Source organism: Malaclemys terrapin, chromosome 4, assembly GCF_027887155.1.
Source record: "Malaclemys terrapin pileata isolate rMalTer1 chromosome 4, rMalTer1.hap1, whole genome shotgun sequence".
Classification (NCBI taxonomy): domain Eukaryota; kingdom Metazoa; phylum Chordata; order Testudines; family Emydidae; genus Malaclemys; species Malaclemys terrapin.
The window spans coordinates 109,971,208-109,999,104 of NC_071508.1; the positions used below are offsets into that span (position 1 = coordinate 109,971,208).

Consider the following 27,897-nt stretch of genomic DNA (forward strand, 5'->3'; position numbering starts at 1 on the left):
AGTGGTTAGAGCATTTTCCTGGAATGTGGGAGATTCAAATTCAATTCTCCCTTCTGTGCCTGAGCGGGAGAAAGGATTTGAACAGGGGTCTCCCACCTCTCCGTGCTTCAACCACTGATCTATCCAATATTCTTATGAGAAATTTCCTCACCTGCTGAAGCTGTTATATTGTGGATAAATAATGGAAAAGGGGGACTGGACCTGAGGTTTCCCACATGGCTGCCATAACTACCAGGCCATAGAATCATTCCCTCTCTAGCCCAAACATAAAACTGGCAGTATCAGAACAGACACTGTCTGATTTCTCTCACTGACTCTGCCACAAACTCCACTCTCCAAGCATTCCAAAACATGGCCAGAAACACCATTCCACTGTAACATAATTGTTCTTTACTCAAGTTGGATTGTATGATTGGGGGGAAGTAACAGCAACAGAAGAGTTTGTATACCAAGTAGTGAAGGCTTCAGGGACATCTGTTCTTAGCTGCAGTGGTGGAAGGTCTGCCAGCAGAGAAGGCATCAGGTTCATGGCTGGTGAAGCCCAGCTGAGTGGCGGGAGTTTTGGATGTCTCAGTATGCAAATTGTGGGACATATCTACAACAGCCTAAATGGCTACTAACTTCTACCAACAACATAATTTTTCCCATTCAAAAAACTAGGAAATTGAATGGCAAAAGATCCCTATGTTAATGCAGAGTTAAAGTTGCTTGGTGGTATGTCATCACCTTTCAGAATACTGAATTGAGCAAAACTCAAACTTCTAAAAAACAGGACATTCACAGTTAAGGTTGCCCAAGCAATCTTAACTCTGCCCTCTTTCAGCAATGCCCCCATACATCCCATAAACAAATATACCATTATTCTGTCAACCCCCCAAGTTGCTGAAATGTACAAGCTCTTCACCTCCTTTTACAATCCATTCACTCTCACCCATAGGATCTAACTAACACTATTAAAGAACAAAAAGGGAGGGGGAAAGTTGCCCACGCTACCATACTTCAGGTTTTCAATTCCAACTTTAAAGATTTTTAAAATACATCTGCCTGCAATCTTCATTATTCAGCAATCTATTAGCTAAAATGCATGTGTTTCTGTTGTTTAATCAATTGAATGTGTATTGTGGTGGATATTTAATGTCTTAGTACAGAACTTACTAATTTCATACCAAGATACTAATATAGTGTTAAGCTATTTTTATTAAGTTAATATTTACTTTACATAATACAGGAATTGTGCTGCATGCTACTATAATTTATAAGGTATACAGGTGAAGCTAAATTAATCAAGACATCTTTAGTGTACACAGGGTTTTTTAAAAAGGGCAGATACACAGATCTGAACATGTTTTACATCTTCTGTATCATCACCTGAAATTTACCTGCAAAGAAAAGCAGAATCAAATTACAAAATATCAGTATTATCTGTAAATCCTTCCAATGGCAGCAACTTCTCATACTTGCTTTGTTCAAAAGAGCTAGCAGGAGACAGTGCAGTCCTCTTCTTCACCTTAAAAAAAATCTAGCTATTCTTTACATTTGTTAAACCCAGTTAAAGGTATTTTTACAAGCTTGTCTATGTTCAAAGTTGCATCAGTTTCATTTTAAATCTGTTAAAAACAAAAACAATTTAAACTAGTGCAAAGCCCTGTGGGAACACACTTACTTAGATTAGGTTGTTGGCAGTGAAGCCTATTATGTCACCACCCCTTCTCATGGTTTCATGTAAATATTGAAGAGGAGTGGAGACTGAATAGTTAACTACATATAACATGTTAATTTTGCAGGCTATAATCCAAGTTGTACTAAAACAGGTTCTCAAATGTGGCATCAGGGCCCCTCAGGAGGTCGCGAGGTTATTACATGGGGGAGGGAGGGTCACGAGCTGTCAGCCTCCGCCCAAACCCCACTTCACGTCCAGCATTTATAATGGTGTTAAATACATAAAAATGTGTTTTTAATTTCTAAGAGGGGTCACACTCAGAGGCTTGCTATGTGAAAGGGGTCACCGGTAAAAAAAAAAAGTTTGAGAATCACTAAAAAGTTAAATCCCATGGCACCTGGAATTCTACAATAGTAGTCATTTTCCAAAAGTAGAAGATACTCAAACAGCAATTCTCAACCTCATTTGGTTGGAATCTTCCCCTTCCTAGCCCTACTGCCACACCCTGGCATGATTGCTGCTTTTCATTTTCCCGTCTTTCTTTTCTATGAATTTTTCTTGGTTTTGCTTTTCATTTTATAATAATGTTTTTTCTCCGTGCTAACCTTCTCTGCTCTTTCAATAGAACAACCTTCAATAATACTCAAAATAAGCTATTTCCTGACATCCACACTTAGTACAGCTTTAAATTCTAGTCCCAAATTGAACACTTGAACAGTGATGAAGTAGATAAGGAAAGCTATTCAATGATCTTACAACAGTTGTCAATCTGAGATGTACTCACATGCAGGCATTGCTGAAACTTCAGCTGTCACAATACTCTTGATTCCCAGATTTGATAAGCCACCTCTGATTAGTCCACAGGTGAACGCCAGATACTAAACATAAAATTATATTTTATTTTATGTCAGCATCATCAAAAATGAAGTTTACAATAAAAGTATACTAGCATTGTATCACAATCTAACTACAAATGCATAAAAACAGCCTATGTGGTAGTTCTGGTTTTGTTTCAACATTTGAGGACATGCCAATGTTTTGCAAGACATTTGGCCAGAGGGTATATAAACTTAATACCAGAATACTCAGGGAGTGATTTTAAACTTGAGACACCTGCTGATAAATCAGAGCTCAGCTTATCCTTAGAAAATGGGTAAATGTTATGAATTTAAAGATATCTCCAAATATTTTTACAGAAAAATGTAGAAAATAGAAAACAGTATCTCAAGCAGACTAGACAGAAAGAGGCAAATCTCACAAGACTCTATCCAGTATTATAAATATCCATAGTCATGTCTTCTGTTAAGAGATCAAAAGCTATCATCTAAGAGATATTTATAGTATATTATAATTTAATTGAGCACTCCATATCTGACATACACTCTGACCAAAACCACTTCAGAGCAGCAGTCTCCGCTGAGGCACTGATGTAATTTATCTAATCTATTATGTTAGCTACAGTATTTAAATTAATAAAACTCAGAGCTATTTATAAAAATCTGATGGAAGATATTTCTTATAAAAATGTAATATCATTGACAGTTTGTTTTGAGCATCACTTTAGTATAATCTCACCATCTCTGGGGAATTAGGAGAAAAGGAATGGAAAAGAAAGACAGGGAAGGTTCCTGATAATACCTGCTTTCTACTAAAGGGAAATAAAAAAGTTTTGTGAGGCGAATGGTCACTCCCATTGCAGTATTCCCCATAGAGCAAGGTGTGTTGTTGTTGATGTTCCACTCACAGGCAGAGCAGAAGAGACCCCCATGCAGCCCTTGCTCTATCAGACAAGCCACTCAAACTTGACACTGCTAGGCCTCAAAATGACCATGATTATTTCCTGACCCACCAGTCACATTCACTGTACCTAAATACAATAGAAAACATTACTGATATCTAATTTAACACTTACACAGAAAATGCTCCAAACGCAGTTTTGTACCTTTTCTATCCACACAACTCCAGTCATAAGAATTTTTACAACTGAATCAAGATAATACAGATCTAAAACTGCTAATTTTCCAGGCTACAGCTGAAGAATACCTTAGGTGCATATTCTAAATACTGTTTTCCTGTAGACATCTGAGTCAAGAGACGAAATTTGTTGTCCTGAAGTACATAGATACCCTATAGGAAAAAAATTTTTTTCCTTTAGTAGGATATTTAACAACATATTGTAATCAACCTTTTTGGAGAGAATCAGTTAATCTTTTTGTAAGAGATATTTACAAATACAGTGAAATGTTTCCAGATTGAAACAGGAAACTGAATTTACACTATATATAAAGAATAAAGAGTGGAAAGTTTAAACTGAATTGTTTCTTTAAGTTTTATAAAATAAAATTTAAAAACAGGAACCATAGAAAAGATACTTCAAATTACAAGCTTATACAAAACCAGAATATTGCATTAATACATATTATCAACTTGCTGATAAGAAGTGTATTATATTTTCTTAAGATAATTTCTTTGTATTTAGAATCCTGTAATGACTTTATGTACCCAGGTTTGCAAAGCACATTCATTGTTGTGGTATCTGCATACCTAACTCAGTTTTGGCACAAATCTTTCAAGGGTTAAAGTTGTGAAGCTGAGATGCGCCTGATGACTTGCATGTAATTGGGAGAAGTCTTTCCACTGCTGAAGAATAATTTTAACAGCAGCTCTGATGTATTCAATTTTGTTTGTTGTTAATATTTGTTCATTTTAATACTTAAGAAACTGTAAATTTTTTCTCCACTACTTTCCCCCCAAAATAATTTAATTATGAAAAATCATTGGAGAGGATATGGACATGAGTACTCCCTGATATGAACAGCATAAAAGCAGATTCTAATAATCCATCTCTGCACATATTAAAAAGGTGCCCACATAAAGTTATGTAACAGGAAGTACAAAAACAGCACAGGCTGATCTAAGCATGCAATGAAAATGTCTCCAAGCTTAATTTCTGGCTGTAAGAGGTAAGGATGATTCTATCAATTTATAACCTAACATTACTTGAAATGAATTTAAAGGTATATATAAAACTGACAATGTTTAAGGCTCTGCTATTACAGATCTCAAATATTTTTGGAATATAATAAATATTAGAACAAAGAACAAATTATTAAATTTGAGTATGCAGTTTCTAATCCGCAAGCATTCCTTGTTAAATTGTATTGGTGATAAAATACCCATTGGAAGTTAAATACTTTACAGAGTTTACCTTTTGCAGCCATTTCTCCCCCATACAAGTCTCCCCCATCCCCAATTTTATCATGAGAATTGTGCCACACCATGGATTATTGGAAAGAAAAAACAGAGATTTGAGGCTCTAACAATGAAAGCAGCTGTTTATATGATTCTGCTATAGCTTTGAGAACTGGCTAGCTCCACAGAGGAAGGGACATAAATACAGTGTCATATCAGTGGGATGCCAATTTGCAGTGAAAGTTTGTCAATTGTTTCATACAAAATGTGTTTAGCAGGGTGGAAGTATTTCAAATGGCAACATTCAAAAGCATACAATAATGACTTCAAAGTAAAAATGGTTCAAGGAACTCATTCTAGAGAAATATTATGCAGGCAGTTTGAGATAAAATGTATGACAAAGTGAAATTGTTTTCTATTAAATGATTAATCAGGTATGTAAAAAATGTGATGTAAAACAACAAAACTCAACCACAATTGCCATCTCCATTTCTGGACTGTGTACTTGCATTAGGTCTGTTGGTGCAGCAGTACTACAAAAATGTTTGGGGGACTGCAGGCATTTAGGCTTAGACCCTCAAAGGTATTTAAGCAGCTATTGATTTTAACAGAAGTTAGAAGCCTAAATTCCTTTGATGATCTGCACATTAATCTTTTAAAATGGCAAAAGACTATAACATCACTCTAAGCCTTTATTACAGCCAAGTCTGCATTATAACACCACTCCAATATTTATTATAGTCAAGTTTGCATTGAAAGTAGTATCTAAAACAATTCTTTTTAACTAAGGACAGCTACTTTTTAAAATAAGACCATATAAAGAAAAAGGTTATCCCTGATGGAAAATGTGTATGATTAATTTCAGACCACGACAAACTAAAGCAATATTATTATTCCTTCAAAATAATAAAATGTTTATAACAAGCTCCACAAATTAACTCTTATGCTACAGTATTAATACCTGATGATTGGTCCTTAGATTATCAATTTGCTTTTTGAATACTGTAGTCCAAAAATCTTTGCAGATGAACTTCATAATATCTAACTCATCCTTGAATCTGGCAGTGTCTTTGGTAAACCTAAGAGCAGAGCAGAAATAGTTAGGTTGATTTTGTTCAAGTAAATGCAGGTGTACAGTGACTTTCTCAATTGACCATATGTCAAGTAAATGACACCAAAAAAAAGCTATATGCAACATTGGTTGAGATTTAAGTATAGAACACAGTCAGAACATTCAAATATAGACTCCCTTGACTACTGTCACTCATGTATGCATAGTATTGTGTGTTGCTTTTATGTTATCTTAATACCTACGTATGAAGTGACAAAATTATGGTGGGACCAATATCTTTGAATTTACTAACTTTAATCCTGGGCATGAATGGCTGACAGGGATGCAGGAAGGATTCAAAGCACTGCGTCCTTGCTCCTCCGCCCACCTCCCAGCGCTTGCCGACGCCAAACAGCTGTAGCAAGCTTCCGGAGGGAAGGGGGAGGAGTGGGAACATGGCGCGCTCAGGGGAGGAGGCAGGGCGGGGATTTGGGGAAGGGACTTTGGGGAAGGGGTTGGAATAGGGATGGGGGGCAGGACAGGGGTGGAGTCAGGGCGGGGCCAGGGGGAGAGGAGGGTCAAGCACCCACCGGCACCAGTAGAAGTCGGCACCTATGGGTTCCCGGCAGCAAACACACTCCTGCCTGGACTTCAGGGAAGGAGGTGGATCTCCTTGGTCTGTGGGGAGAGGAGGCTGTGGGAGAATTCAGAGGGAATCACTGAATCAAAACATTAATGCAGAATCCTGCTCTCCCTGGCACTAGGACCACAGCGGCAGGCAGGCAGGGTGGGCTGCTGCTATTGGGGGGTGGGGGAAAAGACTTGTGCTGTGTTGAGCCAGGGAGTGAGGCAGGGGCTAATGTCAGGGTGTCCTCTTCCCCTTGTCGGTATACTGGTCTCCGCTGAGCTGGGGGATAAGGGGACACCAGCTGTCTGTGCACCACCAGCTTCTACCTCAGGATTGGTTGCTTCCAGCTGCTGTCTGAACTTAAATAGACAGCATGCCAACACACTCATTCTCCCCCAACACACACACACACTTCCCTAACACACACACTGTCTCTCTCTCACATCCACACTCCCCCAACACATACTCTGTCTCTCGCTCTCATATACACACTCCCCTCCCCCCCCCCCCACACACACACATGAGTTTCTGTGAGTTTCTTGTGTTAGTGTTTAGCAATGTCAGTTACTTTTCGGGCACACAGAATTAGACGGTTCATAGAAAGGTGCAAACAAACAATGCCAGGCTCAGCACACTACAGCAACACATATTACTGTGGATCAATGTTAACATGCTCCTTCAAGGCGTCCCCCAGCCAAATAGCCCCCATTTGGGCTCCTCTTATAGCCTTGTGTTCAGAACACACAGCACAATACTGAACAGCAGTGCAGGATCCATGCTTTCTGACAGAGATGGCTAGGTTGCAGGTTACCAGGGCAATTGAAAAGCTGTTAGCAATCTAGTAGGATGCCCACGGAACAATGGGATTGAGAAACTTTCATTATGTGACGCTGTACCTGCCCCAATGAGGCATTGCAGACCCTTCGCAAAACACCCTGCAGCCAGTTGCACAGTGGAATAGCTACCCACAGTGCTTTACTCTCTGTATCGATGCAAGAGCTGCTATTGTGGATGCGCTCAACAGACACAAGGAGTGTAGTGTGGACATGCCACAGCAGTTTAATTACAGCAATGGCTGTATGTTGGCGTAACTTGCGTCGACAAAACTCTGTAGTGTAGAAAAGGCCTAAAAGGCACAATTCATGAGGAAAAAGGACATTAGTGTAACTATGTAATTTGTTTGCCTCAGTCTTTATCACATAGGATGCGGGGGGGGGAGGAGGGAGATAACTATCTTCAGGTAATAAATATGAAACATAAGAGAATGAGGTGTCAAAAGTGAAGGTGCTAGAACAAGTGACAATTAAAGAACTATAAATCACCTGTACTAGATTGCATTCATCCAAGAATTATGGATGATTTTAAAGTGAAGTGGATGGACTGCTAACAAAAGTATTCAATCGCCAATTAAAGTCAGCTACTCTACCAAGGGTCTGAAGGTGAGCTGATGTTGTCTCTCTCTTAAAAAAGCACTAGAAGTGATGCTATAAAGTACAGTCCTGTAAACTGTACTTCAATAACAAAAATTCATAGAGGGCTCCAGTCCACATGGTATTCCCGGGGAAAGAGTTTGGGGTGGGAGCAGCAAAGTGAGACACAGGGGGTGGGAGCAAGGCTATAGGATGACATTTTTTAAAACTCACTATTCTTACCTTTCGATTAATCCTTGTCCTACTCTAAACCCCATATTTTCCAGTTTAGTGATGCATCGTCCGTTTTCCTAGAAGATACAAAAGTTACTTTTCATATTCTGTTAACGCCAGTCTTGTAGCACGGGTGTATAGGGAAAATAAGAACACATCCATCCCTAATGGCCTCAAGCTATAGATATGCTATTTCAGCTCGTGCCCCTCTCCTGCAAACACATGCTAACAGTAAGATCTGGCCAGCCGGCTCTCCTGACAGATTTTACAGAAGAATCAGATATTTTGAGTTCAGGAAATAAACGTGTTCGTGTCTTTCTTTCTCTAGCTTCGGCCAGGACAGCGCCAGGCTGGGCTTTGCCCCACGGTGCTCCTGGCACCCAGAGACCCTGACGGGAGCGGGGTTTGCTCCGGGCACAGGCATCGTGCCAAGCAGCAGCTTAGGGACCAGCTGGATAAGGAACCCCCGGGAGATCGCCGCCAGGCCAATGCGTGCGTGTGCTCGGCAATAGAGGGTCTCCCCCCCGGTAGCCTCCGCCTCACCCCTTCGCCGTGCTCCGCGGCCCGGTACAGCCCAGACACCATCTCGTTGTGCAGCAGCAGGAACAGCGTCTCGTCCGCCATCTCCGGCCTGGTCATGCCGGTGGCTACAGGACAGGGCCCGGCCTCGCGCTGCCTCCCCGCTCCGGCTCCTTCCTTCCCAGACCGGGCCCCGGCCGCTCCGGGAAGCAGCGCGGCCTCACTGTCAAGGCAACGGGCGGCTTCCGGGCAGGGGCGGGGCTCCCCCCTGTCAGACTCCAAGGGCCCCGCCCCCCGGGGAAAAGCGTACTGGGGCGGGGCGACCGCGCTGCGCTCTTCGCAAGGCGGGGCAAAGGAGGGGGAGGTGGGGCCAGGGGTTGCAAAGTTAGAGTGAGGGGATGCGGGGCAAGGCCGGGGATGCAATTCCAGGTGGCAGAGGATGCTGGGTGTGAAACTTGGGGACTATTTTAATGTCAGATATTTAAAATATTGACGTCTGCCTGAAATTCAGTAAATTCCCTTTTCTCCATATGGCCTGGGTATAATCACTGCTCTTTACACCCTACCCTGCCCCTGGTCTCACTCATGTTTTAAACTGGCACAGCCAGGAGCTCTACTGGCTCTGAAAGCTGTTATAGACATTCTGCCAATATCGTTTGGACAATGGCATTTTACCTTTTTTTATTTGTGGCTGACATTCATTATAAAGGGGACAAATCGCAGTCTACAGGAGAAAATCTTCTTGGCAGCTCTAGGGTGTGTGGGGGTTGGGGAGAGGATACAAGCTGGATGTGAGTTTATAATGGCACCCTCTACCTCTGCAGATACATCTGGGATTAAACTAAGGATAATGTTAAAGATAAAAGTAAGTTTCTACTGCCTTTCTTCACATTTATCTTAACACCTCACCCTCACTATTTTAGAATTTAAGGCCAGAAAAGACCAGATCATCTAGGCCAGGCCATCACCACCATCCAGCACCAGCACAATGAACCCATCTTTCATTCAAGTTTCCTTGCTTGTTGACTTTAGATGGTTAATTGGCCCATTTCGTTATGCCCAAATAAATCTGTTAGTCTTTAAGGTGCCACCAGACTCCTTGTTGTTTTTGTAGATACAGACTAACACGGCTACCCCCTGATACTCTGCAAGGCCTGTAGGACTAGAAGAATCATAGCATATCAGGGGTTGGAAGAGACCTCAGAAGATCATCTAGTCCAATCCCCTACTCAAAGCAGGCCCAACCCCAACTAAATCACAGGAGCCACAGAACTGTGCCGGGGACGATCTGCCCCCTGCCAATCGTGCTGCAACCGGCCGGTGAGGGGCCATGTGGCTGCAGGGTGGCGTCGCACAGCAGGGCAGGCTGTGGAGTAGCGGCGTTCTGAGCGGCAGCAGGGGAGATACCCGCGCTGTGCTAGGCGGATCTCAGCTCCTCTACAGCAAATTCTCCCCATGAGCGAGGCAGCAGAGTAACAGAGCAGGTTCCCAGGAGGAGGCGGCTGCAAGAGGAAGAAGCAAGCAGCGCGCGAGTTCACTGGCTAAACGCCAGACCTTGCGGAATAAATGAAATGCTTTGTTATTGGTTCATTTATAACAAACTAGGAGCTGATTGGCTACTCCCCAGTCCTGTTAGTTCTGCCTCTTAGTCTCTGAGGCGCCTCGGTGGGAAAGTTGGGATTAGTTCAGAGTGGGGTGGAGATAGTATTATTCCGCTTCTGATTGGTTGACCTGAAGGAAGGAAACTGTGCTGGTTGGCTATGAGTGGTGTCATTTTGTTTGTCCGTTTGGTGATTCGTCGATGTGGTAATAGGCTGTGGGGGGTGTCACTTCGACATGGGCTCTTTAATTGGCAGATGCGTCGGGCGATGCTTGGCTGTGGGAGGTGTCGTTCTTCGTCGGGGTTCGGTGATTGGTGGGCGCAAATAGTCGGTAGTTGTCTATTGGTGTCACTCTGGCTCTGAGCTCTGTGATTGGCGGGACGAGTTGTCTGTAGGCGGGGCGTCTCTCTCTGTTACCCAGCGGTGCTTTGCGCTAGGCCCCTGGCTAGGCCGCGCTGCTGGCGGGATGGCGGTGGCGGTGCGCGCGCTGCAGGAGCAGCTGGAAAAGGCCAAGGAGAGCCTCAAGCACGTGGATGAGAATATCCGCAAACTCACGGGCCGGGACCCCAACGATGTGAGGTGAGGCCGGGGCTGGGTGGGCGCGCGCGCGCCGAGGCTGCGGGGGGGTGGCTGGGCTGGGCCCTGGCGAGCCTTGCGGGCGCCTTTTCTTGGGCAGCGATGGGGCCGCGCATGTCCGACCCTGGCAGCAAACCCTGCCGACTGTTCGCGGGTTTTGGGAGCGCTCCAGGCCACAGCCCGACGCACCTTCTCGCTTCGGGCACCTGGTTCAGACCCGTGAGTGCGGGAGATTCCCCCCCCCTCCCCCCGAGCGCCCTGGCCGACGCTGCGGCCTCCCTCTAGCGTGCAGGCGGGGGCGCCCCGCCGCTTTCCTTGTTGCTCCAATGGGGTTGCTGGGCCGGGCGCTGGATCGACTCTCACCACCCCGTGAATGTAGGGACACGGTACGTGTGATTTGCCTGCACGGTCGGTAACGTGTCTAAGGGAGACACAAAGAGCCTCTCTTCTCTAGTCGTCTGTCAGGCGTGATTCAGCCGGGGAGGCCCAGCCGGGTTGGGATGGGGTCATAGGGTTTCCAAAAGTCCCTTATTTTTTCATTAGGGTAGGTGAGCGCTGCTGCTGCTGCTTCTTATTATTAATTATATTGGGAGGAGGGGTAGGGTGGGAAAACAGCCCCTTATTTAAAAAAAAAATACAATGTTGGCGACCCTAAGTAGCAATCCTGCATCCTTGTGCAGCTCCCCAAGTTTTGTGCTGCTGCTTCCTGGCAAGATTTTTCCAAACAAGGCTCTGTCTCTGGGCACTTGAGGTTCTGTCACAGATCATGTCTGGTGTGTGAGGCCATGCAGATGTCTAGAGAAAGCATGTATTTGCTTACCCTGCTCAAGTTCTAACACCTAGTACATTTCTTCCAGGCCCGCTCAAGGTAGATTATTGACCATCACAGGCCCTGGTGGAGGTAGAGGGCGTGGTAGCATATTGCTAAGGTAAGAAACTGCAGAATTAGATGATAAAATAAATTTACTGTATGTTTATGCACATGTTAGCTTTAACTGTTACTACATGAGACATTTATTTTGTGGCTGACTGTCTGCCCTGGCCAAGTGATACTTTCCCATAGTAGAATATCAGGTGTTGGAAGGTCAGAATTACAGGGTTATCATGTACTTCATGCTGCTAATATAGGCCATTTACTTAGCATTTGGAAAAAGCTATATAATTTGGCTGTTACCAAAATATAATTAATTTATTATGGTGGTTATTTCTTGTGATGTAGGCAGGCATTACCCACAAAGACAGGAGGTTTGACTTACCCAGGGTCACAGTTGAGTCAGTGACAGACCTGCATTGGGAGCTCCGGAGCTCCAGCTTCCAGGTCTCCGCTCAGACTACTACTCATTTATTGTACTTCCTGTCTTAAGTCTTGTATTTTTTTTTAGGCGTGGATTCTCGGATAGTGGAGGACCCCCAGCCAAACAGAGGGATCTTGAAGGGGCAACCAGTAGGTAGGTACAAAGGTGGACATAAAAACTTTACTGGGGTAAAAGGTCATTATGATTTAGCAAATTTAAATTATCAGAACTGGTAATTGTTAGTCTGGTGGCTTTATAATTACTTGCTTAAAGATTACTCATTCCCAACTTAAGACACTCTTGTCATTTTTTTGGAAGATCACTGTTGCAACAGTAAGGAAATGATTCTGTCTGTGTTAACATGTCCATTTCACCTCTGATGAAATCTTGTCTCATTCTCCTCACTATAAAATGCAATACAATGGACCTGTAAGGTAGTATTTGCTTTCCATTTTAAGCCACTGGTTCCACTACTGATATGTTCTATAATTGTGAAGGAGTGCGATCAGATGTAGAATTGAGTGGTATATACACACCCTTTAATGGTTCTGAAGTAATATATGAATGTAAACTGTGCCCCCCTCCCCCTCTCACCCCCTGCTCAATGGGGTGTTAACACTGAAATCTAAAATGCTTAATTGTCAACATTAACTGCTGAACATACTAACTGAATGTTTTTGCTAGTATTTTTATCATTGAATACAGTGGTAGAAGTTGAGTATCTGGTTGCTAGGGCAGATAACTAAGGCTTCTTCTACACATTAAAATTGCAATGGTTTAACCAAATTGATTTTAAACTGATTAAGTTAAACCAAGGCAAACCCATATATAGACAAAGCACAAGGTCACAAACCTGTTACTATGTCTTTGAGTGGCTTTTACGTGTACCATTCTTGGATTGCAGCTGACAGTGGAACTTCATAGCAGTTAGGTTGGAGTGCTCTCATGCTGCCAGCTGCTCCTCCCCTCATTGACTTACATTTTGAGAGTCACTTATCCTGCTAGTGTTCTTTTCCACACCTCATGCACACTCGGGAGAATTAAAAGTCCACAAGTTGGTTGATAAAAGAGCACTGACATTTTATTTAAATCCCCTAATCTCTCCATAGCCTTGAAAGAGAATAGTAAAAGTCAGGTTATTTTCAATGCTTGTCTAAATGGGTTAGGCTCTGTACTGGAGAACTACAAACTACCTTCTGTCCCTCTTCCTGCACGTTTCACTAGGCTAAGGCAGCCTCTTTGGCGTGTCTTAAATGTGTGCTCATTGAAAACTGCAGAGCTGGAACTTGGAGCTCTGTACACATGTTCTCTAAACGTTACTCCCTTGATTCAGCATCTAGGTGTGCGGCACAGTTCAGTAGAGCTGTACTTCAGTCAGTGTTTAAATAGGACTCTGTGTCCCATTTTCCTCATTTCACAGTACTGTACCACTCATCAGACTGTCCCAAGAGTGTGTGTGTGTAGATGCCACTCAAAGAAGAAACAGAGGTTACTTGCCTGTCACTGGAGTTCAAGATGAACTCTACACTTTCACACTCCCTACCCATTGTCTGTGAAGTCTTTATTACAATCGCAGACTTGAGAAGGTGGTGGAAGGAACTGAGCAGGCCAGAACGCCACACCTCAGAACATTTACCCTCAGAACATTTATAAATTTACCCTCAGAACATTCAGGAACAATGAAGGAGAAGGAGGGGATATTAGGACCCTTGGGTGACACTGAAATGAGCCATTCGACCATTGAACTGCACCAGTAGTGCAACCCAAGAGTGTGAATGTTTAGAGTCCATTTCAAAGAACTCCAGTTATAGGTGAGCATGTCCTCTATTTTTTTCTTTGTAGGTTATCTTTAATAATGTATGGAACACAGCAGTGATTTTATTTCTTAGTCCGTTCAATAGACTTTCTTGCCCCATAATTTAGTATGTATCGCTGCCAAATTCAGTTTGAGGAACTTGCTACTGAGTTCATGGCTCCTGATAGGGACTTTTTCCTCTTGAAATCTTTTCTGTGTGATCATACAGTGCAGATATGGTGTAGAACTTGTCACACTGCAACATTCTGTAGCAACAATTTTACCTAGGTTTGACTTTATAGAAGGCTCAAAGAAACTGGGTTGTGAAAGAGACATCTTAAACACAAGCAACACACAGGAATAGAATCTCATAAAATTTTGTGTAGCTTTGCCCGGGTTTATTCTTGTGTAACTGATTGTCTTTAATCAGAAACACTTCCTATTTGGCTGCAGTTCAGCAATAAGGTCTCAATTGGTTTTGTTTGTGGAGTTTTAAAGGAGTTCCATAGTTGTGTTCATTGTGTACTCTTTTAGAAAAACAAAAATTGCATTTGTTTCAAAAGTATCTTAAAACATCGCATATATGTATGCAGTTTGTCTTGAAGTATGAAGCATTTATATTTTAGGTTGGCCTTGTGATACAGAAATACCAGGAGATAAAAATTGGGAATAGCTCTGTTGTTAATTTGTAGGCTTGTTGTTCTTTATTAAGACCTGGATTCAGCAAAGCATTTAAATATGTACACCTCTACCCCGATAGAACGCTTTCCTCGGGAGCCAAAAAATCTTACCGCGTTATATCAAACTTGCTTTGATCCGCCGGAGTGCGCCCCGCCCCCCAGAGCACTGTTTTACCACGTCCTATCCGAATTCGTGTTATATCAGGTCGCGTTACCTCAGGGTAGAGGTGTACTTAAGTGCTGTCTCTGTTGGGATGTAAACTTTCCATTATACTTGTTTCAATCTCAAATAATGATGTTTGACTCTTGTATTTTCTCTTCAGGCTGGGTGGGGAACGTCGGACAAGGAGAGAATCACGCCATGAAAGCGACGCCGAGGATGAAGATGTTAAAAAGGTAACAGTTGAGAGAGTGGGTATTTGGCACAGAAGTGCGTAGATGGAACACAAACTGATGGTTTTGTTGTTCTTGTAGCCGGCGTTGCAATCTTCTGTTGTTGCTACCTCCAAAGAGCGAACACGTCGAGACCTAATTCAGGATCAAACTATGGATGAGAAGGGAAAACAAAGGTACCTATAAATCTATTTTCCTTATGCTTATGTGGTGTCTTCACATGTTCTGTCTCCTAACATGGAACATGGTATGATTTAAAAAAAAAAAAATCATATGGTTACTGAAAGCAGTATTTATACATGACAGGTGAATTTGGAAGGCTACCTTGAGAGTAAATGTAGCCTAGATACATTTCTTAAAATGGATTACACGATAGAGAGTGCATTGTCCTCAGATCTCACATGCTTCTCCCCTCCCTACAAAGACTTCAGGACTCTGCTCCTGTTCTCTTCCTCCTTCCTGCCTGGCTTTTGCTGCCCCGTGGCTCCATGCTAAGAGGAGTAATTGCTTCTGGTACCCTATCTCCTCGGGTAAATGCCCAAAATGAGTGAGGGGGAGGAACTTTCTGTTGGGGGAGGCAGTAGCCCTTAAAGAGGAGGGGCATAGTTCCTAAAAGTAAGGACAAGGGGGAAAATCCTAAAGGCAGGAAAAAGAGGTATTGGGTGGGGAAGAAGAATATTCAGAAAAAGGCAGTAATGGGAGGCATGGAGGAAGTGAGTTTATGGATAGGGGAAGGAAGTAAATGTATTTACTTTAAACAAGTCTTATAATTGGCCAGCACGTCATGCAGTTGGACAAGATCACAACTAGCCTGTTGTCAGTGAACTTTTATTCCCAGCCTCTAGAGTCAAGTGAGAGAATCAGCCCCTACCACTGACTTTGTGACACTCATCATATAAGGTTTTGTGCAAACACATAGTGATAGGTGGTCCTTTCCCCAGCTGATAGACAAAGGATGGCTGAGGAAATGGAGGCACAGAGAAGTGAATTGACTTTAAGTTTACACAATAGTCCCATGACAGAACCCAGACTCTTCCAGTACATGGATCCCCCTACTAGACCAAACAGTTTGTTCAGCTTTGGTCTTTCTGCTATTCCCTGCACTTGGAAGAGTCTTTTGCTTTTAATTTTTTGTGCCCTTTTCTAAATCCTTCCTTAAAATCCACTTTTTCCATGTATGTATTTTACAATGAATTCTTCAGTAGTTATTTTTCCCCACTGTTACCTGAACTGTTTTCTGTTAGCGTGAGATCTTTTGGGCATAGATAATGTCTTAGTTTATTTGGTAAAGCAAAGTGTACACTTATATCGAAGTATACATTATTAATTATGTTCTACGCTGTTGGCACAGCCCATACCTCTTTCTTGGGGCCTTGGAATGTTAGTGACCCTTTAGAAATAGGTGTCTATTATGTGGTGTCTACAATAATTTCCCTCAGTGTTTATGCAAGCAAAATCCCTATGTTTTAAACTGAGTCTCAAAAACTGTTTTGTCTTTTATTCAGGAATCGACGTATATTTGGCTTGTTGATGGGCACTCTTCAGAAATTTAAACAAGAATCCACAGTTGCTACTGAAAGGGTACTTGTTTCTCTTAATATTATATTCTATAACCTGACACAACTAAAGCAAGTGAGGCAAAATTAAGCAGTTACTGCTTCAATGCACGGAGTGAAAAATTCCCATGATATATGCATTGCTTATAGTGAGACATCCCGACCCCAGGGGCCAAGAGTTTAAGAAGCTTTTAAAGATGCTTTGAACTGATAAAGCTATAAAAACGAGGTAGGGATTCTTCTTTCTTTTAGGATTTGAAAGTGCTGCAAAACTCTGAGCTTTGTCCCCAGTTGTCATGACACAAGTGATAAATTGTATATGCTCATAGGAAATTTTAAGAAAGCATCATATTCTAAAACACTTGCAGAGCAGGAAAAGGATAACACATTCCTCTTGGTATTGAGTATGTGGAGTAATTTCAAAGTGAATGGCACTTGTAGCCAACTAAAAGGCTGGCTGTGATATCTAACCCGTCAAACAAGTGGTCTATTACTGTGAACAATACAAAACGAAACAGTTGTTAAAGATAATCACTGACTTAAGATGTAGTGATTCTATTTCTGTGTTCTGGTTTTGTAAACCATAGGCAACTGTGCCAAAAGTGCATAAGAACGTAATTGTGCTACGCCACTTTTGTGCACAAGTCAGTGATTTTTTCATAACATATTGTAAACCGTCCCATTTTCAGTAAATAGATGTCTCTCCTGTGGTATTGATAAAGCTATTGTTTAGTATAGCTGTAACTTATCACTAGATAACCATTTAAACTAGAAAAGTATTTCTGGTGGTTGGTCAGCCTGATCCCAAATGGAATACAAGATTTTTTTTTTTTTTAGTAGTATTTTTGTAGTTTTTTTTTTTTTTTTTTTTTAAGAATAATTGCTTAGGTAAAATTAACTATTTAAAAATTATTGATAAGTTACAGTTCTGAGTTCTTTCCTATTGAGACAACTGTTTGGTCTTAAACTGAGGTCAGAATTTTTCTATAGGTTGAAATTTTTCTACAGCTAGCTTCTGAATTCTATCTTAACTTGTGTTTAAAGGAAGAATATATAAATATTTCACTCCATAGTGTAACTGCATGTAACATTTGTTTGCATAACTCTTATACTTACAAAACTGATCAAGAGTACGATACCTTTTCAACACTAGAAGAAAATGCTAAGACGATACTTTATTTACCTTTAGCAAAAGAGACGTCAAGAAATTGAACAAAAGCTTGAAGTGCAGGCAGAGGAGGAGAGAAAGCAGGTTGAAAATGAGAGGCGAGAATTGTTTGAAGAAAGGCGTGCTAAACAGACAGAACTGCGTCTATTGGAACAAAAGGTTGAACTTGCTCAACTGGTGAGTATTCTGAGTTTTACTCACAGTACTTCTCTTATGTAAAGTATACTCTTGTGTATCTTAAACTTTTTCCTTTGTTTCTCAGCAAGAAGAATGGAATGAACATAATGCCAAAATAATTAAATATATAAGAACCAGGACAAGGCCCCATCTCTTCTACATACCAGGCAGGATGTGTCCCGCTACGCAAAAGCTAATAGATGATTCGCAAAAAAAAATGAATGGTAGGTGGTATGTACAGGAAAAGGAGTATGAGCGTACTCTCCTCCCTCAAGCAAGATATGTATTTTCTTTAACTTTTTGAATTTCAATATCTTAATTCCATTACTAGAACAAATTTTACATTTCTAAACAGTGGTTGGTGGAGAAGTGGGGTGAGATTTTGTCACTTAACACCTTTTTTTAAAGAAGTCATTATCTAGTACAAAATTAATTGAGAAGTGGTGTATGCATATAGTCTTTTAAAGGTGTGTGAGTTGTATTCTTTGCTTCATGTTATCGCCCGTAGCCATGTCTCACCTGTAAATGCTAATGAGGCAAGAAGGTAAGGAGGCACATTCCATGGAGCGAGCATGTGTGAAAATGTAAGTGTTACCAAGGAGTCAGCAACTTGTGTGTTCTGAGGAACAGAACAAATTAGCTCTTTTGTGATAACTTAAATGGTTTTTTAAAATTATTGATCTTAAAATATATATATATATATATATATATATATATGCGCACCCCTTTCCTCAGAATAACTATCTAAGTTTCTTTCAGGAAACAATTTAAAGTAGATCAGTATGTGTGATACTGAGCATATTATGGGTTTTTAAAAGGAGATACTTCAGTTGAGAATTTATCAATTGTAGTATTTTTCCTTGAATCTTCTTAAACATGAGATCTCCCTCCCTCAAAGCCTTTTATTTATATCATTCTGACTGATCTTCCTAGCTGAAATGAATGCTGTCAAGTTAACTTCAAGTTTAAAACTAGTTCACGTGTACAAATACCCTATTAATATAATTGATCTTTTAAACATCTAATTTACTTTATGCCATTTAGGCTCTTACTACTTTCATTTCATCCAGCTTAGACAATGGAACCTAGTCAGTGCCAATAGTATGAGTACCGAAGTGAAAATGCTCAGGTGTTAGTCTTGTAAACCAGTCCAAACTTGACAAGACCCAACTACAAGCATTAGGGTTGAGTTGAAAACAGCCTGACATTCCTGGGTTTAAGGATTACCTCCTCTTACTCATTGGGTCGGCATGGCAACAGTTGCATGCCCCTTTCCTGCTGGCCGCCCTTCACCTCGCTGCCCTGTGTACACTGCAGAGTGAGTGTGTTGATGAGTTGCAGTGCCTCTCCATAGCACGCACAGTGCAGTGAGGAGGCCGGCAGGAGCTGGGCCCCAAGGATGGGTGTCAGCACTGAGTACAGGTTCAGAACAACGACCCAGGGAGAAGCAGACACCCTTCATTTGCAGGGCACTGGGTTGAGGTGGCCTGAGGGGTTGGTGGTAATTAGCCCTGGTGGCTCCATGGAGGAAACAAAGTCAAGAAAATGGAGTCCAGGTCATTGCTAGACCCTTGTAATCTGACTGGAATACAAGTGTTTCTATCAGGTATGAAAACAACTCAACATGCTCAGGTTGGCTTTGGATTGGCGATGGTCTAGTTTGGTTTGGATCAGGCTTTAAAATTAGGCCCAAGGAAACCTATATTCTGACGTTTGATTTAAACATTAATAGCTTTAAAAATAATAAAAATTCTTCATTGGAATTCTAGAAATGTTGATCATCTGTTGACCAATTTTTTTGGATAGCTTTTCATAAAACCTAAAATTTGGGCTTAAATTCACCTACCTCTCCTCTTTTACTTTCTTGGTAAACTATTGCCTCTTTTGGATTACACTTGAATAGCACAACACTTTGGAAAGATAACAGGAACATTAGTATTTTACAATTCATAAACCATATTTGGGAATAAGTAAGATTTCAGTATTAACTTTGACAAGTTATTCTGAAATTTACTCTTTCATGTTTGCCTCTTGTTCTCCAGCAATATTTGAAAATAGACGCAATGAGTTTGCAGAACAAATTAACAAAATGGAGGCCAGGCCCAGAAGACAGTCTGTAAAGGAAAAAGAACAGCAGGAGGTGCACAAAGAAGAAAAGAAAGAAGAACAGAACAAGGAGCAGGAAGAGGGTAAGGTGGCTCAGCAGGTGGAAGAGATGGAGACAGGTAACCAGAACAATGATGTAGAAATGGAGGAGGCAGGGGAGGAAAAGGTGAAAATAGGGGCAGGTCATAGTGATGCAGAGAAAGAACAGGAGGAGGAGGAGGAGCAGAAACATGAAGTGGAGGATAAGGTAGAAGAGAGAGCTGAGGTGAAGGAGAATGACAGGCAGCAGGATAGTCAGCATGAAGAGGTTATGGTTGTAAGAGAGGAAGGTGAGAGTTCTCAGCCAGTGGATAACGAGCAGGATATGGTGGAGATGAATGAGGCTGATAGTGCAGAACCATTAGAAAGTGAAAATAGCAAGGAAGTGGAACCAGAAGCTGAGTGTGATGCTCAGCCAGCAAAAGAGCTTAACACTGATTCTCCTGAAAAGGAGAAAGCTAACAAACCAGAAATTGAAGCTGAACCTGAAGAGAAACAGGAAAAGGAGCCTGAAGCCCAGCCAGAGCCTGAGGCAGAGATACAGCCCCAGCCAGAGTCTGTGCCACTGCCACAGCCTCCTCCATTGTCTCAGTCCATTCAAGATCAAGAGCCTCAGGCAGACCAGGAGGAAGTCACTGTGGTGTCTGTAAAGCTGGGTGAGTTGCAAGCAGATCAGATCCAGGCAACTAGTGTAGAAGTTAAGAGTAAAACTAGGAGTAGAAGCAGGGGTAGAACAAGGAACAAGACTAGCAAGAGTCGGAGTCGTAGCAGCAGCACTAGTACGAGTAGTAGTAGCTCAACCAGCAGTAGTAGTGGCAGCAGTTCCAGCAGTGGCAGCAGCAGTAGTCGGAGTAGTTCCAGCAGCAGCAGTAGCACTAGTGGAAGTAGTAGCAGAGACAGTAGCAGCAGTAGCACTAGCAGCAGTGAGAGCAGAAGTCGAAGCAGAGGACGGGGTCATAATAGGGATAGAAAGCGCAGGAGGAGCTCGGATAGGAAGCGAAGGGATGCTTCAGGACTAGACAGAAGTCACAAGTCTTCAAAAGGTAGTAGCAGAGATACAAAAGGATCAAAGGATAAAAGTTCAAGGTCTGACAGAAAGAGGTCTGTGTCAGAAAATAGTCGGTCAGGCAAAAGAACTTCACGGAGTGAAAGAGACCGTAAATCAGACAGGAAAGACAAAAGGCGTTAACAGAAGAGACTAAACTTCCTTAGCCTAATCTTTGCAGCAGAAGATTACTTGATGAGTAAAAGGATTCCTTATGAGGAGGAGAAGGCTGCCTTAACAAATGCATGCTGTAAAAAGTCTTTTGGAAAAATGCAGACCGTTTACCAGGCATCTTGTACTTTTTACATAATTTTGTAAAAGATTACTTATCAAAATTATGTGAAGTTCCAGAAAACTGTAAAAATAAAAGAATTAACCCCCCCTTTGCATCTTTTTTAAATATCCTGTACTCATTAAGAATCTCTGTATATTTTAATAGGTAAATCTTTAAACTGGTGTGATCACTTCTACTTCTGTATCATACTTTTTTTGTAGAAATAAATGTGCATTTTAAATAAATGGTTTGAGATGTCCTGTTGACACTTAACTTTCCCCTTTCAATCTACATATTTTAGGAGCTTTTAGAACATTGTTACCTAGCATAATTACCATTCTACCTTCTCTCCTTCATCCTTGGTAAGAATTGGAATTCAAAGTTCTACTAAAGACAGCCTCAACTTCCCAAAGCAGGAGAGAGAGAGGGAAGTGAACAGTCTGTTTTCACTTCTTTACTTTCTTCCCCACCCTAACCAATTCTAGCTTGATTTATTTTCCCATTTTACAAATGTGTCTCCAACCCATATTTGAGCAGTAGTTAAATAAAAATGCTAACGTAGACCAAGACAGAGTCAGAGAGTCTGGAATGCTACTCTGTCCTCTGCAGGTGCTCAGGTTATGTTTACAACTGTGTTCTGAAAACAATGTCTGTTTAGTGATGCTCCCTGCTTTGTTGGCCAGTGGTGGAAAAGGCCAAGACTTCTGTTCATTTTTAACTAAACAATTTATTTGTTTGCCACTGATTAAACTTTGATCCCTATGTGCCACTATGACTATTACGTTGGAGTTATCTGGGACTAATACCAATGTTGTGTGTGTTCAAGGATACTTTTTGAATGTATTTGATAGGGAAGTGTGTAAATTCCAAATAAAGCAGTATGGTGTATCAAGGTGACTTTGTTTTTATAAATTTGTATGAAACAATGACATACCTGTTGGCCTGTTCTGTACATGTGCAAATAAATGTGGTTAATTAGACTACTGAATGAATGCTTAAGACTGTTTCTGTTCATATTAATCTGTAAAGGCAAACATTGTGAGAGACAAGGTGGGAGAGGTAATATCTTGTATTAGACCAACTTCTGTTAGAGAAGAGAACAAGCTTTCTAGCGTCACTAAGCTTCACTTCAGGTCTGGAGAAAGGTAACCAGAGTGTCCAAACTAAATACAAGGTGGGAAAGATGAAGCATAAGGTCTTCACACGGTGTAGGAGACCTCGTAAAATGAAGTGGGCAATTAACACCTCTGTAGTTATAGGACAATGGAGGCAGCCAGGTGTAATCCAGATTTAAGTGGACCATAAAATCAGTCTCTCTTGTTAAATTAATGGTTTTTAGTGTTGTGCGGGTTTCCATAAGTCCTATAACGGCATATCACAATGTGGTATACCTCATCCACTGCATCGTATGCCTTAACAACTGTCTCATTTCACCCACGTAATCACTATGCATTAAACTCGCCCTGAAAAATAAGATGAACACCTGTGGGTGAACACTTTTTACAAAGCGTTCACTTCATATCTGACCTCTCAGTCCTCACCCTCAAAAGAAACTGGTACACCATCTTCAAAAGACAAGCCTGGGAACTTAAATTCATAACTCTGCAGACCACTAGAAAACATTGACTTAACAGATACTCTGGTTTTATGGCTGTTACAACAATTTATAAAATATCCAGCTGCCTACTATATAAATACAGTAAGCTCACATTGCTGCACTGTTTATAGCCAGCTTTACTAAAATGGTCCAGTCTATTCAGACCCAGACATTTATGTATGATATGGCCAGGAAAAACTAAATTTCCCAAAAGCAAGATGCTTGCAAACCAAACTAAAACAGCCACGTATGTCAGTAGCAGTAAGTTGTGTAGTTTTTTCAGTAACTTCTCTAAAAGCTGAAGTCCCTTCCTCCCTGCAAAACATATTCTGGACCATGTGGCTGTGAGATGTCTAGTCATGATTTATTTTATTTTTTTTTAAGATCGGGAAAAGCAATCACTTGCTTCAACCAGTATTGAAAATAGCATCTTAAACTGAATATTTCTATAGTGGTTGCTGGGTCTCCAGAAGTAGAGTGCCTGGGGTCATTACACAGCTGCTCTCAGCAGGCAAAGGAAGAGTCCAATTTCCTGTCTGGCGATGAGGATTAGAGACAGGGAAAGGTCCAATTCTCTTTCCCGTCTCAACAGCTGTTTGGATAATTTGGCAATGAAACTAAAACACTTTATCTTTTTAGTACTGATCACCGTACTAAGTATATTGTTTGTGTTTTACAGGTGATCAGACTAAATTATTATGATGGTCCATTCTGGCCTTAAAATTATGACTAGAAAATCCTCCTTTAGGGAAATCTGAGGTACATGACATTCATGATCAGTCTGTGAAAGACTGTTGCCAAGATATACAAACAATCTGACAGAAATAAAGGTTTTATTTAAACAAAAAATGGTATTTACATGATGTGGGCATTCATGGATTATAAAGTTAGAAGAGATCATTGTGATTGGCTAGTCTGATCTGCATAATGTAGGCCATAAGACTTCCCTGATGTAATTCCTGTTTGAAAGAGAGTATATCTTCTAAGGGGAAAAAAATCCAGTTTTGATTTAAAAAGTTTTATGTGAAGAATCTACCATGACCCTGTGTAAACTGTACCAATAGAGAATTACTCTCACTGTTCAAAAGTTGTGCCTTATTGGGTCTGGCAAATCAGAGCAAGGCTTGGCAGACAGGAAAGTTGACAACAAGTCTCTTGGACCTGACTTCTCTAAACTTTGCCAAGTTTTTATTCAGCAATTAGAGGAATGAAGTTGAGAGTCTTTCTTCATTGTCATGTCAGATGTACAGGCTCAGGATGTCATTTATTACCCAGAGAATGTACATACCAGTACATTTTCTATTTCCATCAAAGTAGATCTAGCTGCTACTTGCTTACATTCCTGTTCTCTAAAAAGTAAACAATGCTTACTATGCAGTTTACTCCATACATAGTGTCAGCATGTTGGATATTTCACCAGGGTAATAATGCTGTGACTAAGGCCATGTCTACACTAGGGAGCTTACAGCGGCACAGCTGTGCCAATGCAGCTCTACCACTGTAAGATCTCTCATGTAGCCGCTCTATGCCGACAGGAGACAGCTCTCCTGTCAACATAAGTCAACTACTCCCAATGACCCGTGGTAGCTATGTTGGTGGGAGAGCTCCTGGCCATAGTGCTGTGCAGACTACCACTTATGCCGGCAAAACTAACGCCACCCTGAGCGGTGTTTTTTCACGTCCCTGAGCGACAACAGTTTTGCTGACATAATTGCTAGTCTAGACATGGCCTAAGATTAATAGAGTAGATGACAAGAAGGGTTGTTTTTTCTGTATTTTATCATAAAGGGAAGCCCCACAATGACGTCAGTATACAATTTTCCATTGGCCCTGCTTATTGATCAGATTAATCAAATAATAACAGGAAATATAAACTGAACTAAACTTTTTTTTAAATCTGGTGTCCAACGCCCTTCGTCTTCTAATCTGATGTTTCACAGTAGCTGAGTCCTGGTGCTAAAACCAAAAGTGTGCAGGAAGATTGTTCATGAATGATGTATCGAGCTGCATAGATGAAATGCAGCAAATGTGCACTAATGCCACATCACTCAGAAAAATCCCTGTTATTTACATAGGCTCATGTCTTTGCCATTAACTCTTAAAACTGCTTATCTTTAAAGGAGATTGGAAGTAAATGTTTACAAAATAAAAACCATTGAACTGTAGAAAACCATGCAGAGCAAAATTCCATTCTCAGACTAACAGATTTTCAACTGGCCATCAAGTGATTTCTACACATGTAAAGAGGAAAAAGGATGGTGTTAGGGTTAAGGCATTGGGTTAGAATTCAGAGATCTGGGCTCAATGCTTGGTTCTACCACAACTGTCATGTGTGACTGTGGGCAAATTACTTAGGGCATGTTTACACTGCAGTGTAAGCCTGGGCTCATACTCAGGCTTGAGTCCAAACCTCCCTTCTGTCTACACACATATTTCTCAGGCTCAGACCTAGGCTCCTAATACCCTGCAGGGATGGAGGGTTCGAGTTTGAATCTAGTCAGGACCCAGGGTTAGAGCCCTATTGTTTTTCAGTGTATACGCAGTCCCCCAGTCTTGGATCCTGGGAGTCCACCAAAAGTATTCCACAATCCCATGGGCCAACTTCCTTTGTCCTGTCTATCCCAAGAATCACCAGTTGACTCAAGGGACACAGAATCAACCCACCTTAGTGTAGTGCAGCAGCTTGGTGTTTAACCTTTCCATTGTCTTCTGACCACCAAGCTGCAGGCACGCTATCACAAAGCTTTCTGTGTTTCCTGTGGAGACTGAGCAGAAGTCGTCTTTTGCAGAGCATGGTGCTTCATGGTCATGGGAGCACAGCCAGATTTGGGTAAATCTCTGGTGCAAGCCAGCAAAACAGTGGACTTTAGTAAGAGTACCAGGAATGATCATGCATACCAACAAATAACAAAGAAACTGGCAGTGTTGCAAATTTACCAGACTAGTGACCAGTGCAGGGACCAGATTACATTTCTCAAGAATGAGTACCAGAAAACCAGGGACCAGAACCACACTTTGGACAACTTGTTGACATCATGCCTGTTTTATGAAGAGTTTGACTGGGTGCTGAATACTGCACCAAACACAGAGCTAACTGGTGCCTGATGATCCCTGGTCAATCAGGATGGTGACCAGCTCTCCCCAGAGTCTGGTATGGGAACTGATCGGAGCCAGCAGAAGGTGCCAGTGAAGCCAGCGGAGTGACTGTATTTCTGAAACCGGTTCCAGAGGAGGTTTCACTGTAGGAGCTGCAGCAGCACATCCTGGGGCCTTTCTTGGAGGAGTCTTTTGATGCCCCCCTTGAGGAACAGCCCACTACAGAGCCTGCAAGAGATCCAGAAAGAACAGAAGCTGCCCCAGAGCCTGGTAAGTTTCTGGCTCCATTTTAATGTTTATTAACATAGGCGTGGAAGGGATTTCCATTCTATGAACCAATGCAAAAGTTATTAAAAGTCCCATCTAGTTGTGTGTAGCCACTAACAGTGAGTTGTATGCCAGCAGCTTGGCTCCCTCCCTCTTTACCCCCAAATACATGGAGTTCAAAATGGCAACCTAGAAATGCAAACCGTAAAAACTCGTAGAAAGTGATTTTTTACTAGAAAGGTGCAGATTTTTGCTCGTGCATTCCTGTTTCTTACAAATAATAACCTTGCATTGCCATGCCTGTAAATACGCTGCTCTGTAACTGCTCAATAGTGTAATGAACCTCCTGGAAACAATGAACTGTGGCGGGGAGGGTAAAATGTGTTCCATTTACAAATCTAGTCCATTTCAGTTAAATGTAGTCCATATGTGACAAAATAATTTGTCCCAAATTTGACTAGGGTTTGAAATTTTGTCCAGATAAGTGCTGTGGGGTGGGGGAGGATAGGGGAATGGCTGTGATGTGTTTGCATGCAGTCATAATAGGCTAATCCAGGGGTCGGCAACGTTCGGCATGTGGCTCGCCAGAGTAAGCACTCTGGCGGGCCGGGCCAGTTTTATTTACCTGCTGATGCGGCAGGTTCGGGCGATCGCAGCCCCCACTGGCCGCGGTTTGCCGTCCCGGGCCAGTGGGGGCGGCAAGGGCAAGGGATGTGCTGGCCGCGGCTTCTCGCCGCCCCCATTGGCCCGGGACGGCGAACCGCGGCCAGTGGGGGCCGCGATCGCCCGAACCTGCCGCGTCAGCAGGTAAATAAAACTGGCCTGGCCCGCCAGGGTGCTTACTCTGTTGAGCCGCGTGCCAAACGTTGCCGACCCCTGGGCTAATCCATGTGGAAGCTCATGCAGCATCTTGTTAATTCCCTCATGAACTTTGATCCAATCCCATGTGCTGCTAGCTGCAAATTTTTCCTGAAGCAGGAACTCTAAATAGGTAGTCACATGTTGGGGAAGGTCGTATTTTCCAGGGCTACCTGGGTAGCTGACCAGTCCACTGCACTCCTAGATGTGTTTGTCAGTCACTGTACATTAGAATACTTTGGTTGCATACACCGCAGGTTACCCACCGGCAGCCTGGAATAACACCTCCCTTTCCCAATCAGGGACCAAAAGAAGTGTTATGTCCTCCAAAATATGGAAGGCCTGAAATGATAGAAAAAGCTTTTTGTAGCATGTCCACTGACATTCAACAACCATTCTGCACCTGCCGAGAGTGTAATTAAACCATCTTTTGCCAGAGCCTCTAAAATCAGGATATGGATTCATAAGGCAAGACAAAGAGGGTACATAGTGTTTCCCAGAATAACGGTGGGGACAGAAACTCCATGTATGACAATGCCATTTGGTGGGAATAGTGTCCCAGCCTGTCCATGAATGTAGATTTCCAATTGGCAAAAAATCCAGACATCATGAACTTTTCTTGTGCATCCCACATTGACATTCATAAATCGACCTCTATGTCTGCGAGCCTGCATAACAACG

The 27,897-nt window shown here is 42.0% G+C and overlaps 2 protein-coding genes across 2 annotated transcripts; one reads left to right on the forward strand and one right to left on the reverse strand.

Annotated features, from left to right (window-relative positions):
- Window positions 1–1,179: 1,179 nt before the first annotated feature.
- On the reverse strand, window positions 1,180–8,969 carry TRAPPC6B (trafficking protein particle complex subunit 6B). Its single transcript, XM_054027763.1, has 6 exons — window positions 8,718–8,969; window positions 8,184–8,251; window positions 5,814–5,931; window positions 3,704–3,787; window positions 2,445–2,538; window positions 1,180–1,379 (listed from the first exon to the last, which is right to left on the reverse strand). The coding sequence occupies exons 1-6, from the start codon at window positions 8,811–8,813 to the stop codon at window positions 1,348–1,350; spliced, it is 492 nt and encodes a 163-aa protein (XP_053883738.1). The 5' UTR covers window positions 8,814–8,969; the 3' UTR covers window positions 1,180–1,347.
- Window positions 8,970–10,717: 1,748 nt separating this feature from the next.
- Window positions 10,718–22,386, forward strand: PNN (pinin, desmosome associated protein). Its single transcript, XM_054026193.1, has 9 exons — window positions 10,718–10,873; window positions 11,728–11,799; window positions 12,253–12,318; window positions 14,964–15,036; window positions 15,115–15,209; window positions 16,539–16,614; window positions 17,779–17,934; window positions 18,020–18,158; window positions 19,977–22,386. Exons 1-9 carry the CDS (start codon window positions 10,761–10,763, stop codon window positions 21,266–21,268), a joined length of 2,082 nt encoding a protein of 693 aa, XP_053882168.1. The 5' UTR covers window positions 10,718–10,760; the 3' UTR covers window positions 21,269–22,386.
- The last annotated feature ends 5,511 nt before the right edge of the window (window positions 22,387–27,897 follow it).

Excerpts from the sequence above, each read along its gene's own strand:
- TRAPPC6B (XM_054027763.1), bottom strand. The coding sequence starts at position 8,813 with ATGACCAGGCCGGAGATGGCGGACGAGACGCTGTTCCTGCTGCTGCAC. Across the intron at positions 5,932-8,183 it reads GGACAAGGATTAATCGAAAG|GTTTACCAAAGACACTGCCA; the intron begins GTAAGAATAGTG and ends CTCTGCTCTTAG. Across the intron at positions 3,788-5,813 it reads ATCTAAGGACCAATCATCAG|GGTATCTATGTACTTCAGGA; the intron begins GTATTAATACTG and ends TTTTTCCTATAG.
- PNN (XM_054026193.1), top strand. The coding sequence starts at position 10,761 with ATGGCGGTGGCGGTGCGCGCGCTGCAGGAGCAGCTGGAAAAGGCCAAG. Across the intron at positions 16,615-17,778 it reads CCACAGTTGCTACTGAAAGG|CAAAAGAGACGTCAAGAAAT; the intron begins GTACTTGTTTCT and ends ATTTACCTTTAG. Across the intron at positions 17,935-18,019 it reads AGGTTGAACTTGCTCAACTG|CAAGAAGAATGGAATGAACA; the intron begins GTGAGTATTCTG and ends TTTGTTTCTCAG.